The sequence below is a fragment of the Neoarius graeffei genome, chromosome 11 (genome assembly GCF_027579695.1).
Source record: "Neoarius graeffei isolate fNeoGra1 chromosome 11, fNeoGra1.pri, whole genome shotgun sequence".
Taxonomy (NCBI): Eukaryota; Metazoa; Chordata; class Actinopteri; order Siluriformes; family Ariidae; genus Neoarius; species Neoarius graeffei.
Window position 1 is genome coordinate 61,517,443 of NC_083579.1, and position 15,784 is coordinate 61,533,226.

The following is a 15,784-nucleotide window of genomic DNA, read 5'->3' on the forward strand; positions in this document are numbered from 1 at the left end:
ACTGCTCATACTTCACACGCTAATCACTCATTGGGCTTCTGACATGTTACCCAATTTCTGTGATATTTCGCCACTGGGGGCGCTATTTTTGGGCAAAAAATCCAATCTTTCCTCAAATTTGGTCAAACTTCACGGCCACCCTCTTACTACCTCCCATGTCATGTATACCACATTTTGGGAATTTTCGTCCATGGGGGGCGCTGTTTTTGGCCGACGCAATTGCTCCAAAACGGGTTTTTGGTAAATAATTCCATAATGCTTTTCCTTCACACCACTCCCTTGTGATAGTGCGTTGCTGTTGTGGACACTTATTTTTCCATCTCATAATCACTCATGTACAGCATAGCGCCACCTACTGACATGGGAAAAACCAAAAAATTTATTCTTCAAAAATCTATATCTCATCTTCTGTTTACTCAATTGTCATCAAACTTCATACGCAAACTCTTCATAGCTGACCTGACATGTACGCCAAATTTTGTGCACTTTCGCCCCTGGGGGTGCTGGTTATGGCAGAAATGATATTGCAGCTTCTGATTTGTCAAACTTGGCAAGCAAACTCTTTACAAGACCCTTTTTGGGGCGCTTGCCATGGTTGACATCGCACGAAATTTGGCTCCTTTTTCTTAGACTCCCACCGCTACTGAGAACCAGAAGCCCAGATCCAGGCGGGCCTCAGGGCCTCTCTAGCGCCCCCTAACTCATTGTGATTTTGGCCTCCCGCATTAAGGTGCCTGGTTGCCATGTAGTTTGTAGTAGTGGCATGCCATTTGGTACCCATATGTATCTCACTAAGCCGGACAAAAATGTAATGCCAATGCATTAGCCACGCCCAACAGGAAGTGAGGTAATTTCACTTTTGTGCGAAATGCGTGGCCACGAAGACGGCGCAACTCCTCCTAGACCGTTCATAGGAATGTCACCAAAATTGATACACATCATCTACAGACATGGCTGACAAAAGTTCCTAAATACGTTTCACGTAGAATAAACCGTTCAGAAGTTATACGTCAATCAATTTTCAATGCAAAATTTTACATGCTTAAAAATTCATAACATATCTTCAAATTGCTCAAAACTGCTCATACTTCACACGCAAGTCACTCATTGGGCTTCTGACATGTTACCCAATTTCTGTGATATTTCGCCACTGGGGGCGCTATTTTTGGGCAAAAACTCCAATCTTTCCTCAAATTTGGTCAAACTTCACGGCCACCCTCTTACTACCTCCCATGTCATGTACACCACATTTTGGGAATTTTCGTCCATGGGGGGCGCTGTTTTTGGCCAACGCAATTGCTCCGAAACAGGTTTTTGGTTAATAATTCCATAACGCTTCTCCTTCACACCACTACCTTGTGATAGTACGTTGCTGTTGTAGACACTTATTTTTCCAACTCATAATCGCTCATGTGCAACCTACTGACATGGGAGAAACCAAAAAATTTATTCTTCAAAAATCAATATCTCATCTTCTATTTTCTCAATCTTGATCAAACTTGATACGCACACTCTTAACAGGTCACCTGACATATGTGCCAAATTTTGTGAACTTTTGCCACTGGGGGCGCTGTTTTCAGGCAACAATTTATATCTCGGCTTCTGATTGGTCAAACTTGATCAAACTTTACAAAACAACTCTTCATAGGTCCCTTGACATGTATACCAAATTTGGTGAACTTTCACCACTGGGGGCGCTCATTGCGCTGTAGCAGTTGCAGGAGAGGTGTTTACAATCATGAGGCACCAGGAGTATGTTGTTTTGGTTGCCTTAAACACACATGACTTGTGGGGAATGGGTAGGCAGTCGGGAGCAAGTGTTGTAGCGTTACATACAGACTAATAGATGTCTAACAGAAGACAATCCTATGTAGCTATCGCTTGGTGACTGATGAGGTAAATACATTAATTTGGTTGGGAAGCCATGGCATAAAATGTTCTGTCCATGACAACATCTCAGCGCACCGTGTACTCTGTGTCCAATTCTGTGCTTTGTCACCATTGTGGGAGTAATGTCTCTTGCCAAAGACGCTGTGGAAGGTGTTTCGCGGGGACGCATGCCCCCGCCCCCCTTGGCTGCTGGCGCGAGGGCCCGTCGAGGCCGCTTGCGGCTTTAATTTATCCTGTTGCCTCTCGATACTGTGAGAGGAGTTTTCGTCTTAATCTTATCATGTCCTAATTAGGGCCCGAGCCCTACTGGGCGAAGGCCCTATTGTTCTTGTAAGAGTTCACTATTATTATTATTATTCTTCCGTCTTCTTCTTCTTCTTCTTCTTCTTCTTCTTCTTCCGTCTTCTTCTTCTTCTTCTTCTTTATTTTTCTCCGCTGTTGGGCCATTTTCGGGGCGCTTGCCATGGGCGAAAACGCGCGAAATTTGGCACCAGTTCCGAGAATTGCCACCGCTACTCAGAACCAAAAGCCCAGACTTGGCCGGGGCTCAGGGCCTCTCTAGCGCCCCCTAAGTCGTTGTGATTTTGGCCTCCCGCATTAAGGTGCCTGGTTGCCATATAGTTTGTAGTAGTGGCATGCCATTTGGTACACATATGTATCTCACTAAGCCGGACAAAAATGTAATGCCAATGCATTAGCCACGCCCAACAGGAAGTGAGGTAATTTCACTTTTGTGCGAAATGCATGGCCACGAACACAGCGCAACTCCTCCTAGACCGTTCATGGGAATGTCACCAAAATTGATACACATCATCTACAGACATGGCTGACAAAAGTTACTAAATACGTTTCACGTTGGACAAACCGTTCAGAAGTTATACGTCTATCAATTTTCACTTCAAAATTTTACATGCTTAAAAATTCATAACAAATCTTCTAATTGCTCAAAACTGCTCATACTTCACACGCAAATCACTCATTGGGCTTCTGACATGTTACCCAATTTCTGTGATATTTCGCCACTGGGGGCGCTATTTTTGGGCTAAAATTCCAATCTTTCCTCAAATTTGGTCAAACTTCACGGCCACCCTCTCACTACCTCCCATGTCATGTATACCACATTTTGGGAATTTTCGTCCATGGGGGGCGCTGTTTTTGGCCGACGCAATTGCTCCAAAACGGGTTTTTGGTAAATAATTCCATAATGCTTTTCCTTCACACCACTACCTTGTGATAGTACATTGCTGTTGTTGTCACTTATTTTTCCAACTCATAATCGCTCATGTACAGCATAGCGCCACCTACTGACATGGGGAAAACCAAAAAATTTATTCTTCAAAAATCTATATCTCATCTTCTATTTACTCAATTGTCATCAAACTTCATACGCAAACTCTTCATAGCTCACCTGACATGTACGCCAAATTTTGTGCACTTTCGCCCCTGGGGGTGCTGGTTATGGCAGAAATGATATTGCAGCTTCTGATTTGTCAAACTTGGCAAGCAAACTCTTTACAAGACCCTTATTGGGGCGCTTGCCATGGTCGACAACGCACGAAATTTGGCTCCTTTTTCTTAGACTGCCACCGCTACTGAGAACCAGAAGCCCAGATCCAAGCGGGCCTCAGGGCCTCTATAGCGCCCCCTAACTCGTTGTGATTTTGGCCTCCCGCATTAAGGTGCCTGGTTGCCATGTAGTTTGTAGTAGTGGCATGCCATTTGGTACGCATATGTATCTCACTAAGCCGGACAAAAATGTAATGCCAATGCATTAGCCACGCCCAACAGGAAGTGAGGTAGTTTCACTTTTGTGCGAAATGCATGGCCACGAAGACTGCGCAACTCCTCCTAGACCGTTCATAGGAATGTCACCAAAATTGATACACATCATCTACAGACATGGCTGACAAAAGTTTCTAAATACGTTTCACGTAGCATTAACCGTTCAGAAGTTATACGTCAATCAATTTTCAATGCAAACTTTTACATGCTTAAAAATTCCTAACAAATCTTCTAATTGCTCAAAACTGCTCATACTTCACACGCAAATCACTCATTGGGCTTCTGACATGTTACCCAATTTCTGTGATATTTCGCCACTGGGGGCGCTATTTTTGGGCAAAAAATCCATTCTTTCCTCTTTTCCTTCACACCACTACCTTGTGATAGTACGTTGCTGTTGTAGACACTTATTTTTCCAACTCATAGTCGCTCATGTACAGCATAGCGCCACCTACTGACATGGGAAAAACCAAAAAATTTATTCTTCAAAAATCTATATCTCATCTTCTATTTACTCAATTGTCATCAAACTTCATACGCAAACTCTTCATAGCTCACCTGACATATACGCCTAATTTTGTGCACTTTCGCCCCTGGGGGTGCTGGTTATGGCAAAAATGATATTGCAGCTTCTGATTTGCCAAACTTGGCAAGCAAACTCTTTACATGACCCTTATTGGGGCGCTTGCCATGGTCGACAACGCACGAGATTTGGCTCCTTTTCCTTAGACTGCCACCGCTACTGAGAACCAGAAGCCCAGATCCAGGCGGGCCTCAGGGCCTCTATAGCACCCCCTAACGTGTTGTGATTTTTGCCTCTCGCATTAAGGTGCCTGCTTGGCATTTAGTTTCTCGTTATTATTATTATTATTATTAGGGCCCGAGCACCGTCCAGTGCGAGACCCTATTGTTTTTGAAGGATTATTATTATTATTATTAGGCCCCGAGCACCGTACAGTGCGAGACCCTATTGTTGCCATGTGTCCAATTCTGTTCTTTGTCGCCATTGTGGGAGTAATGTCTCTTGCCGAGGAAGCTGTGGAAGGTATTTCGCGGGGACGCATGCCCCCGCCCCCCTTGGCCGCTGGCGCGAGGGCCCGTCGAGGCCGCTTGCGGCTTTAATTTGAGTATTGGTGCCCAATCTGGATTTGTTGTATTGTGTAGGTTTGCTGGTGCTCCTGCAAGGTGAGAAGCAGAGTGTTTGCGCTAAAGTTCAATTTAATCAGCAGAAAACATGGCTTTAATTAGCAATGAACTTTTACTAGATATAAAGTGGTCACCACACACACGCGGGTGTAATTAGCTTTTTCCTCAGTTAAGTCCTTACGATGTATGTTTTTGAACCACAGCGCACGGCGTTCTCTGGACAGCTCTTCATCTGTTTTTTGTTGCTGTTTTTAATTATTTTGGGAATTCTGAAGAACCGCATCTCTGTTACGAGCAGCATTATTACCACAGTTATACCCGGCACACAAAGTAGGCATTGTCTTTCTTCAAAGGCAATAAAATCGAAAGAAAATCACGAAGCGTTGCAGCAGTTCACACGTGAAGCGCTGGTTCCTGGTTGTTGATCATCCAGCATGGTGAACTTCTGGGTTGAGACTATATATATATATATATATATTTTTTTTGCATATCCCAGTTGTTAGGAAGTTGGTGTCAGAGTGCAGGGTCAGCCATGATAGCACCTCTGGATCAAAAAGGGTCAAGGACTTTGCACAACAGTGGCAGGTTGAAGGTGCTGGGGCTTGAACCCACAATCTTCTGATCAGTAACACACAGCCTTAACCATTGAGCCACCTTATGGTATTTGATTGTATTTTTCTAGCTCTCTTCTGCACTAAATCACTGTTTACATGCAAAAAAAAAAATGAAACTCGCCGGAAACAGGGAATTGATCATGTGATCAGGCCACAATGGCGTGTTTATCAGAGCACGTCTGTGTTTTGAAGTGCCACACGGCCATCACAGTACAGTGCTTTTCATTTGTCCATCGTTGCCTTTCTTAACTGATGAAAAGCAGCCAGATTTCCAGCAGCTTTGTCTCAAGGGCATGTCACTTAACAAATGAATGGCTCTCTCTTAGAGGACAGTTGAGCTAGTCACAGAGTGTGGCACCACAAGACCCCTGTGTCTCTTGCAACAGAGGAATGTGCGTGCTTCCAGGGAATGGAATGAAGGAAACGTCTTGGAGCACTTCATGTATGAATGCCCATGCCTTCAAATCCTTTCAGTGTTTTTGCTTGATTTAAATTAAAGCCTTTTTTAAACACCCCCCCCCCCCCCCCCCCCATTTTTTTTTAAGCTTATTCGAGCGGGTTAATTTTAGTAAGTTGTTTTGTTTAGCGTAAGTTGTTTACTTATCTTATTATCTTTCAAATTAAAGTGTTTGTTGGATCAAGAAGATCTATGGGGGGAAAAACCTATACAAGCATTTTTTCCCATCTGTCTACCATTTGCATCCTTTTACGTAAATGGCTTTGTGCTTGATGATTTGAGAATGTAGTGCAGAATTGGGTCTTGTAGTATAGATTGTGTCGATAATCTATGTTTCGGCTTGTACAAAAACTGCTCTGACTTTCCGTTATGTAAGGAATGGAAGGATAGAGAATTTAACTTCTGTTCTTTATGTAGCTGTGTAATATTTTCATTTGTGTTTGTATTATATGTCTCTCTTTGTGCATCTTAAGAGTGTATGCAGTACTGAATAGCACACTATGACACGACTTTGAAGTGTGCATCATGCTCCTAATGCTAAGCCAGCTCTGGCTGTCTGTACTGCTCTGGTTAGTCTGTGGAATATTAATCATCCTGCTATGCCATTTCAGGGTTTATGAGGGTGTAATACACTTTATCAAGATTCAAGTGCTTTATTGTCAATACGTTCATATGCAAGGATACAGTGCATTTGAAATACTGTTTCTCTCAGGCTCCCCATAATGCCTTTATAAAGAAATAAATAGAACGAAAATGTCTATCTATCCATCCATCCATCCATCCATCTATCTGTCCAAGTGCAATAAACACAATACACGACAAGACAAAGACTGGTGCAAAGTGGCATTGTGCATTTTGGTGCAAAAATACAGGAGACTGCAGTTCAGATTAAAGAGTTCAAATTTTACCAGGAGATCAACAACAAGACAAGATGGGTGCAAAATGAGCATTATGCATGTGTGTGCAAATGTGCACTGTTGTGCAAATGGATGAGAAACTGTGGTTTCAGTTTGAACTGTGTGACTACTGTCAGTTCTTGATGGGTAATAGTGAGTTGAGGAGTCAGACTGCCTTGGGGAAGAAGCTGTTGCAGTGTCTGGCAGTGATGGTTCAGATGCTACAGTACCTTCTACCAGATGGCAGGAGGGAGAACACTGCATGCAAAGGGTGGCACTTTTCCTGCACTATTCTGTTGGCATGGTGGATAATGTGCTTCTAATAGAGGTGGGAGAGGGACCCCAATGATTTGTCTCTGATGTCTTCACCATCCACTCCAGGGACTCTTGTTCAGCGATGTTGTAGATCCTGAACCAGACAGTGATGTAACAGTAGAGAACACCCTCAATGGTCCCTCGATAGAAGGATGTGAGAATGGGAAAAGGAAGGCTGCCCTTCTTCAGCTTTCACAGAAAGTGTAGACTGTCAGTGCGTTTACATGCACATAGAGAGAATCGAATTTCTGCCGTTGCTCGACTGAAATCGAAGTTCAAAATGCCATGTATACACCTTAATTCGGCTGAAATTGAACCGAACTTGATTTCTCGGAATCGAGCTACACGACCTAGATTATGCGATTTCTGCCGAGCTACTTAGTGCATGTATACCCTATTGAGCTACGTATTCAAGCTACTTACTTCAGCACTGCCCCTTCCGGAAGTGACGAGTGACGAGACCACAAGGGAAACACAACAGCCTCGGTCGGCATGACAACGAATCATGACAACGGCATGAGTCTTTTCTTTTTGTGGCATTGTTTGCACTGTTAAAATTTAGCTCACTTACTGTATCACCAAATACATCTGTACAGCTGTTGCATAGCTGTGAATTGTGTACATAAGTCATTGTATTTGTGTGTGTGTGTGTGTTCAACATCTGAAGAATGTCAATAAAAGCAAAACAATTGAAATTTTTGTGTGTTTATTAAGACATAAGTTAAATTGTAAGCAAAAAAAAATATTTTTTTGTAAGCAAAAAATGGACTTTAGAAAAATATTATTGTGCAAAATAAGTTGTCTTACAAAACAGTGGTCTGCGCAGGACAGTTTGTAGCCATACAGTCTGTTAGAGCAAGTCTAACAGCTTGAACACGGAACTGCCAGTGTTGCCAGATTGGGGGTTTTAAGTGCATTTTAGCGGATTTGAACATGTTTTGGGCTGGAATACGTCAGCAGTATCTGGCAACACTATAGCTCTTCTTCATGACGACAACCGGAAGTGTACCAACACGATGGGGCGTGTAGCGCCACGTGTGGCTCGGGTGCACAATGCACCTTGCACAATAGCCCGATTTCACTTGTGCATGTAGGATTGGATTTCTCTGGCACCCCTGCTGGGACCCTTTGCTCGATTACCGACAGCAGCTCGATTTGGACGTGCATGTAAACGTACTGACTGTTCAGCTTTCCTGGTTATGGCGGTGGTGTTCAGGGTCCAGGAGAGGTTGTCTTCCATGTAGACTCCCAGGAACTTCACACTGCTAACTGGTTCAACAGTAGAACCGTTGATATGCCGTGAGAAGTGAGCAGCTGGATTCTTTCTGAAATTAACAACCATCTCTTTAGTCTTCTCGACACTAAGAGTCAGGTTGTTGTCCTGATACCATCCCACCAGGAGTTTGATGTGCCCCTTTTCATATAATCACACAGTCAAGACAGTAAATCTGATCAATACAGAGTTTCTGTTGCATGTAAAAAAGAAGGTGTTCCTCCTGACAGCAGAGCCTGTATTATGAAGACTATTATGGTCTCGAATTACATTTATTTACCTGCAGATGTTTTAGTGTCGAGGTTGAAGTGTTTAATGTGAAGAATACAATCAAGACATATTTTTAATATAAGAACGAATTACACGGAACAGCTTGAGCAATTCCTTTGAAAATCCCTAAATGTTCCCATAGCAAAGCTTTGTGCTTTTAAAAACAAGCTCGTATGCCAGATGTGCTTCCATAGCCCTTCCCTGGCGGAATGTAGAGTGGATATTAAAATAGTCTGTAATCCACATTGGGGTTTTTTTTGGGGGGGGGGTTGTTTTGTTTTTTTAATGACTAAATCCCAAATTACTTCCTCCACCCTATTTATGTGCACTGTCTGGTAAAAATGATGACTTCTATGTTGTACAGTGCCCTACAGAACTATTTGCACCCTTCATGAAATTTTGCTTTCCCAAAAAAAAACATAGAGGGAAAATTGGTATAGTTTTCGTTAAATGCTTTTTAAGTGGTATGTTTTCCACAAACCAGCAATTAAGTCAAGTTTATTTGTATAGTGCTTTTAACAAAAGACATCGCAAAGCAGGTTTACAGAAAATTAAAGACTTTAAACATGAGCTAATTTTATCCCTAATTTATCCCCAATGAGCAAACCTTTGGCTACGGTGGTAAGGAAAAACTCCCTCAGATGACATGAGGAAGAAACCTTGAGAGGAACCAGACTCAAAAGGGAACCCATCCTTATTTGGATGATGACAGATAGCATGGTTTATAAATAATTTGCTTTTATAACAATGTCCTAGGGGCGGCACGGTGGTGTAGTGGTTAGCGCTGTCGCCTCACAGCAAGAAGGTCCGGGTTCGAGCCCTGTGGCCGGCGAGGGCCTTTCTGTGTGGAGTTTGCATGTTCTCCCCGTGTCCGCGTGGTTTCCTCCGGGTGCTCCGGTTTCCCCCACAGTCCAAAGACATGCAGGTTAGGTTAACTGGTGACTCTAAGGCTATGTTTACATTACGTCGAATCAGCGGATCATCAGATTAACGTTCTTAAAACGATTCGCGTTTACACTAAAACCGTTAGCCGTGCACACAGCAACGCCAATACGCGGATACGCTAATCACATGACTTTAGACGGCGCGTAACATGATCCCAGTGCATTTCAGACGGCGCGTAACATGATCCCAGTGCATTTAGGGCATGCGCAAGGCTCACCACTTGCAAGTAGAAGGATGGCAAGCCGCGCAAGGCTCACCACTTGCAAGTAGAAGGATGGCAAGCCTAATACACGGATACGCTCGGCTCCGCAGGCATCCTGCGCTCCAAATCACTCCGCCCTGAACAGCGAGTGCCCTCTGGAGGGTGCGCACTCTGGCCCTGCGCAGCTCACACAGCGCGCGAGTGAAGTGAACAAGCCACGATTCGGGACTGAGCCGCTGTGTGTGTGATCCCAGCGCATATCACTTACTATTTGCAAGTGGAAGGATGGCAAGCCTAAAGACAATCATAACTACACAATGGGCAGTATTTGCATCAGTATTTGCAGTATTTTCATACTTTTATACTCTTTAATGAAAGGTGATACAAGGCGGAAGTCCGCGCCGTTTTTCAGCAGTCGCGTCACATGACCAACTCCAGCGAATCAGGAAGGTGGATATCACAGTGACGTTGTCCAATGAGACGCCAGCTAGAGCTCAGCACAGCGTATTCTGAATGTTTACACAGCACCGGAGCTGACACGATCTGGATTGAATACGTGGACGCTGGCGGATTCCCGTTTCCTGGCGTTTCCAGGGGGTTTAATGTAAACGGACAGTGCATCCGCGAAGAAAACGAGACAGATACGGTCTAATGTAAACGTAGCCTAAATTGACCGTAGGTGTGAATGAGAGTGTGAATGGTGGTCTGTGTCTATGTGTCAGCCCTGTGATGACCTGGCGACTTGTCCGGGGTGTACCCCGCCTTTCGCCCATAGTCAGCTGGGATAGGCTCCAGCTTGCCTGCGACCCTGTAGAAGGATAAAGCGGCTAGAGATAATGAGATGAGACAATGTCCTCTATAGTCACAAAGTACAACTGTCTAACCAGGAAACTCAATAAACAAACAATTAATAAGCACCCTTACAATTAATGTTTTGGTACACCTAGCCTGGAGACCATAACAGTACCCAGTCTCTTCCTGAAACATCTAATCATATTGAACACAACTTTCTCTCCCTGTCTCTCTCCCTCACACTCTCAGCTGATAATGAGTTTCCTTTCATATTAATACCTGGCTGTTAATTACCTCAATGGGTTTCACTGCTATTTAGTAACTTGCAACTGTAAAGAATGTGATCAACGGCATTAGCAGTTTGCTCATGCATATTCATGGTGCAGCTTCAGGCTCTCAGCTCATTCAGCTCATGTTCTGTGCACTGTGTAGCTGGAGCGCATTGCCAACAGAGGATGGTTGGCTGGAATACAAATGCATTAATGTTGCATTAAAAAAAAATTAAGATGGACTTGTATTAACAGTTGGTGAACTGACGTGTATCAATTTTTGCCTGTTAGTTTGCAATTATAAAGTGCATATTATATCCTGCTTTCCATTCAAACACCCAGAATAAACCAATTTAATGCCATTTTGAATCAACTGATGCACTTAACAATAGTAATTCAAATTTCATTCAAATTGATATCAGTTCCTTGTTGCCTGTGTGATATGGTGACTCTTTTTAGCATCAGACTGTATATAACTGATGTACACTGGTGAGGCTCGCTTCTCTTTATCATGAGCTAAAAACACTGGACAAGAAATATTTTTACATTTTATATATACATACATACAGTGGTGCTTGAAAGTTTGTGAACCCTTTAGAATTTTCTATATTTCTGCATAAATATGACCGAAAACATCATCAGATTTCCACACAAGTCCTAAAAGTAGATAAAGAGAACCCACTTAAACAAATGAGACAAAAATATTATACTTGGTCATTTACTTATTGAGGAAAATGATCCAATATTACATATCTGTGAGTGGCAAAAGTATGTGAACCCCTAGGATTAGCAGTTAATTTGAAGGTGAAATTAGAGTCAGGTGTTTTCAATCAGTGGGATGACAATCAGGTGTGAGTAGGCACCCTGTTTTATTTAAAGAACAGGGATCTATCAAAGTCTGATCTTCACAACACATGTTTGTGGAAGTGTATCATGCCACGAACAAAGGAGATTTCTGAGGACCTCAGAAAAAGCGTTGTTGATGCTCATCAGGCTGGAAAAGGTTACAAAACCATCTCTAAAGAGTTTGGACTCCACCCATCCACAGTCCATTGTGAACAAATGGAGGAAATTCAAGACCATTGTTACCCTCCCCAGGAGTGGTCGACCAACAAAGATCACTCCAAGAGCAAGGCATGTAATAGTCGGCGAGGTCACAAAGGACCCCAGGGTAACTTCTAAGCAACTGAAGGCCTCTCTCACATTGGCTAATGTTAATGTTCATGAGTCCACCATCAGGAGAACACTGAACAACAATGGTGTGCATGGCAGGGTTGCAAGGAGAAAGTCACTGCTCTCCAAAAAGAACATTGCTGCTCGTCTGTAGTTTGCTAAAGATCACATGGACAAGCCAGAAGGCTATTGAAAATGTTTTGTGGACAGATGACACCAAAATAGAACTTTTTGGTTTAAATGAGAAGCGTTATGTTTGGAGAAAGGAAAAACACTGCATTCCAGCATAAGAACCTTATCCCATCTGTGAAACATGGTGGTGGTAGTATCATGGTTTGGGCCTGTTTTGCTGCATCTGGGCCAGGACAGCTTGCAATCATTGCTGGAACAATGAATTCTGAATTATAGCAGCGAATTCTAAAGGAAAATGTCAGGACATCTGTCCATCTCAAGAGAAGGTGGGTCATGCAGCAAGACAACGACCCTAAGCACACAAGTTGTTCTACCAAAGAATGGTTAAAGAAGAATAAAGTTAATGTTTTGGAATGGCCAAGTCAAAGTCCTGACCTTAATCCAATCAAAATATTGTGGAAGGACCTGAAGCGAGCAGTTCATGTGAGGAAACCCACCAACATCCCAGAGTTGAAGCTGTTCTGTACGGAGGAATGGGCTAAAATTCCTCCAAGCCGGTGTGCAGGACTGATCAACAGTTACCGCAAACGTTTAGTTGCAGTTATTGCTGCACAAGGGGGTCACACCAGATACTGAAAGCAAAGGTTCACATACTTTTGCCACTTACAGATATGTAATATTGGATCATTTTCCTCAATAAATAAATTACCAAGTATAATATTTTTGCCTCATTTGTTTGACTGGGTTCTCTTTATCTACTTTTAGGACTTGTGTGAAAATCTGATGATGTTTTCGGTCATATTTATGCAGAAATATAGAAAATTCTAAAGGGTTCCCAAACTTTCAAGCACCACTATATATATATATATATATATATATATATATATATATATATATATATATATAAAATATGAGGTTTTTACTTCTGCACGGGAGCCATGATTTATTACACTGACTTCCTTTTATATTCCGAATTTCACCCAGATAAAATTGTTTACTTTGGAGGTCTGTAGGATTTCTGCTTGCACTAGTTCTGTCTTTGCTCTTCAGTCAGATTAACCTTAATACCTTCAGAGGAAGTGCTTCTTTATCAGTCATATGTCCAGGAATTTTATGGAACTTCCTGTAATATAATTAATCTTAATGAAGCCATAAGACAAGATCTTAACGAGAGGTTGTCAGGTGTTTGTACTTGGTTGCAGTCCTCTTTTCTCAGCAAACATGCTGATGGTTTGCATTACCAAAAAAAACTGACCACAACAGTGTTAATGATGTTTGAAGAGGTTTGGGCTCTGCATTTATCGATGCTCTCCGGAGCTCATCCTTGCAACATGTTGTCATGAAAGTGGTATTTAAGAGTTGATTTGGAAACTTGTTAAACCACAGTGATCACCTAAACTGTGGACTTGTAAAACTATGATCTTTAGTCTGTTTTTTTTTTTTTGCACTAATTGAATTTCATTGTACTTATTTTTAACTGCTGAAATATTTTTGTCATTAATCTGTGAATTATCAGTCTCTTTTATGCTGAAAGTCAAATGCATTTATTTAAAATATTCTTGATTATTTTGGCATATATATCTGAAAGACAATACTATTTTTTAATAAAAAAAGTTATGAGAGTGATATTCGTTAGAACAAAGATGATTTAATCGTTTTAAAAAATCGATAGTTTCTTGGGGTTTTTTGAGGGAAAAATTTATTTTTGTGTGCATGATATTTATTTTGTACAATCATTGTTGCTTGTTGTTATGAAGGATAATACTTACTGGAGAACACTGTATGTGAACTATATAACTAAGAGTGGATTGAGTCTTGTGGATGTAGTTTAGATTAGATTAGAAAACTGAATCCTGACAAGCATGTTGTGTTGTGCATTTACATTCTTTTCTTTTCCCATCATCCCCCCACAATCATATTTAGATTATTATGTACCAGAAAAAAATTAGATTTGTAAGATGTGGTTTCAGTTTGCTTGTAAATATTTTCTTGATTTGAACAAATATTGTAATCACATCATCCTGCATTTTGCCTGAAGAGGCTTATCAGCCCCAGCTGCACTTCCTGACACACACAGTTCATTTATTCAAATGATATCTCGCACATACTTGATGGAGAGGCACATCTGAGTACTTGATGAATAGATTTCCGGGCTGAAATGTGTTGGTTTAATGACTGTATTACCGGTATTACTGTGTGTGAACTCAGTCTGTGGTGTGCATTCTTTAGTGATGAGATGCTCCAGGACAATCGATATCATCACATGTTGTTCCATAGAGTTTCAGGATGCTTGTAAATAATCAGGGGACATTTTGGGATGAGTTTGCAATTTGCATGATGATGCAGGTCTATCTTATCTTTTTGTGGCAGCGAAGCAACGTTTGCCTAAAACAATAGCTGGAAATTATGCGTTTATCAGTGAGACCTGCAAACTCTGCTGTCTTCTGTAGTTTATCTAGACCTCTGACTCCTCTTTAGTTTTGCTGGAGTTGATTTAGTTGTGGTCCCTCTTGGCTGCAGCTGCGTCATCCACTAGCTCTCCTGGTCTCGGTCAAGTTGAGGTCGAGTAGGACTCAAGAGAATGGACACCTGGATACAATGTAAAGGCGGTTAAAGATACTTTAATAATTCATGTTTTAGTTTGAAAGTTAGTCATTTGTGATCATATGAATGCTTGATTTAGTTAAAGCCATGCTGCTAGCATTTATTCCATCAGTTTTCCCTGGAGGTTTATGGCATTTACTCCTTTTCTTTTACAGGATGGCTCTCTGGGAAACATTGAGGATTTGGCTAAGGAGTATTCAGAGTATTACAGTACTTCTTACTGTGACGTGTATGACAGGATGGAGGAGCTGCGCAAGCGCAAAGTAGCTCAAGAAGCAGAGATTGTAAGACCTTTTTTTTTTTAAAAATATATATATATCTATCTGGGCTATTTTTGTAGCAGTTAAGTCGCATTGAAATTACAAACATAACATCAGAATGCACATTAGTAAGAAAACTAAAGGTTTACCAAAGCTTCCTTGGTTCACTACTACATGCATCTTGTGACTTTTCATGTATATTTTGGGATTTTCAGGCAAATACTGAGTCAATGATCACATCACTTCAGCTCCGCTCAGAAATCCAGGTAGGCCTCGAGCAAATCTTTGCGCTTCTCATTCTGGACTAATTTCTTATTTTGTGTCCAGCTTGTTATTTTCACTTGAAACTAAAAGTAAATTTCATCTCTGCAAAGGAATCCTTGGGGTTGTGCAGTGCTGTGTCCACTCCTGAGGTCGAGAGAAGGTACTGATTTATCTGCTTAAAACATTTTCATTTTGATGTTTCATTCCATGTAATGTCATCCTGAAGATACAGTGTGATAAACCGCTTCCCCATCTGTGAAACACATCCACTCATGTGAGTGTAGAGGTGATGCTTTGCGCACTTCCTGCTGACCCATTTCTCTTCCTGTTTCCTTCCTATGATTCAGTGATTGGAAGGAAAGAGGGGAAGATGAGCACCAAGATAACACTAGGATCGTGCAATAATGCATGATCATTTTCTTCTTTTGTATGTAATTAAGTATGTATGGCTTGTACTTCAAAGCTATAATAAAAAAGTAAAGCTTATAGCTTAAATATGG

At 41.7% G+C, this 15,784-nt stretch overlaps 1 protein-coding gene across 2 annotated transcripts in view; it reads left to right on the forward strand.

Moving 5' to 3' along the window:
* The window catches only part of sash1b (SAM and SH3 domain containing 1b), a 186,699-nt gene that overhangs the window by 138,344 nt on the left and 32,571 nt on the right, over positions 1-15,784 (forward strand). For both annotated transcript variants that reach the window (XM_060934473.1, XM_060934474.1), the window contains exons 2-4: positions 14,916-15,044; positions 15,236-15,286; positions 15,395-15,444. In XM_060934473.1, the coding sequence (XP_060790456.1) occupies positions 14,916-15,044; positions 15,236-15,286; positions 15,395-15,444 (230 nt within the window). The remainder of the gene's footprint in view (positions 1-14,915; positions 15,045-15,235; positions 15,287-15,394; positions 15,445-15,784) is intronic.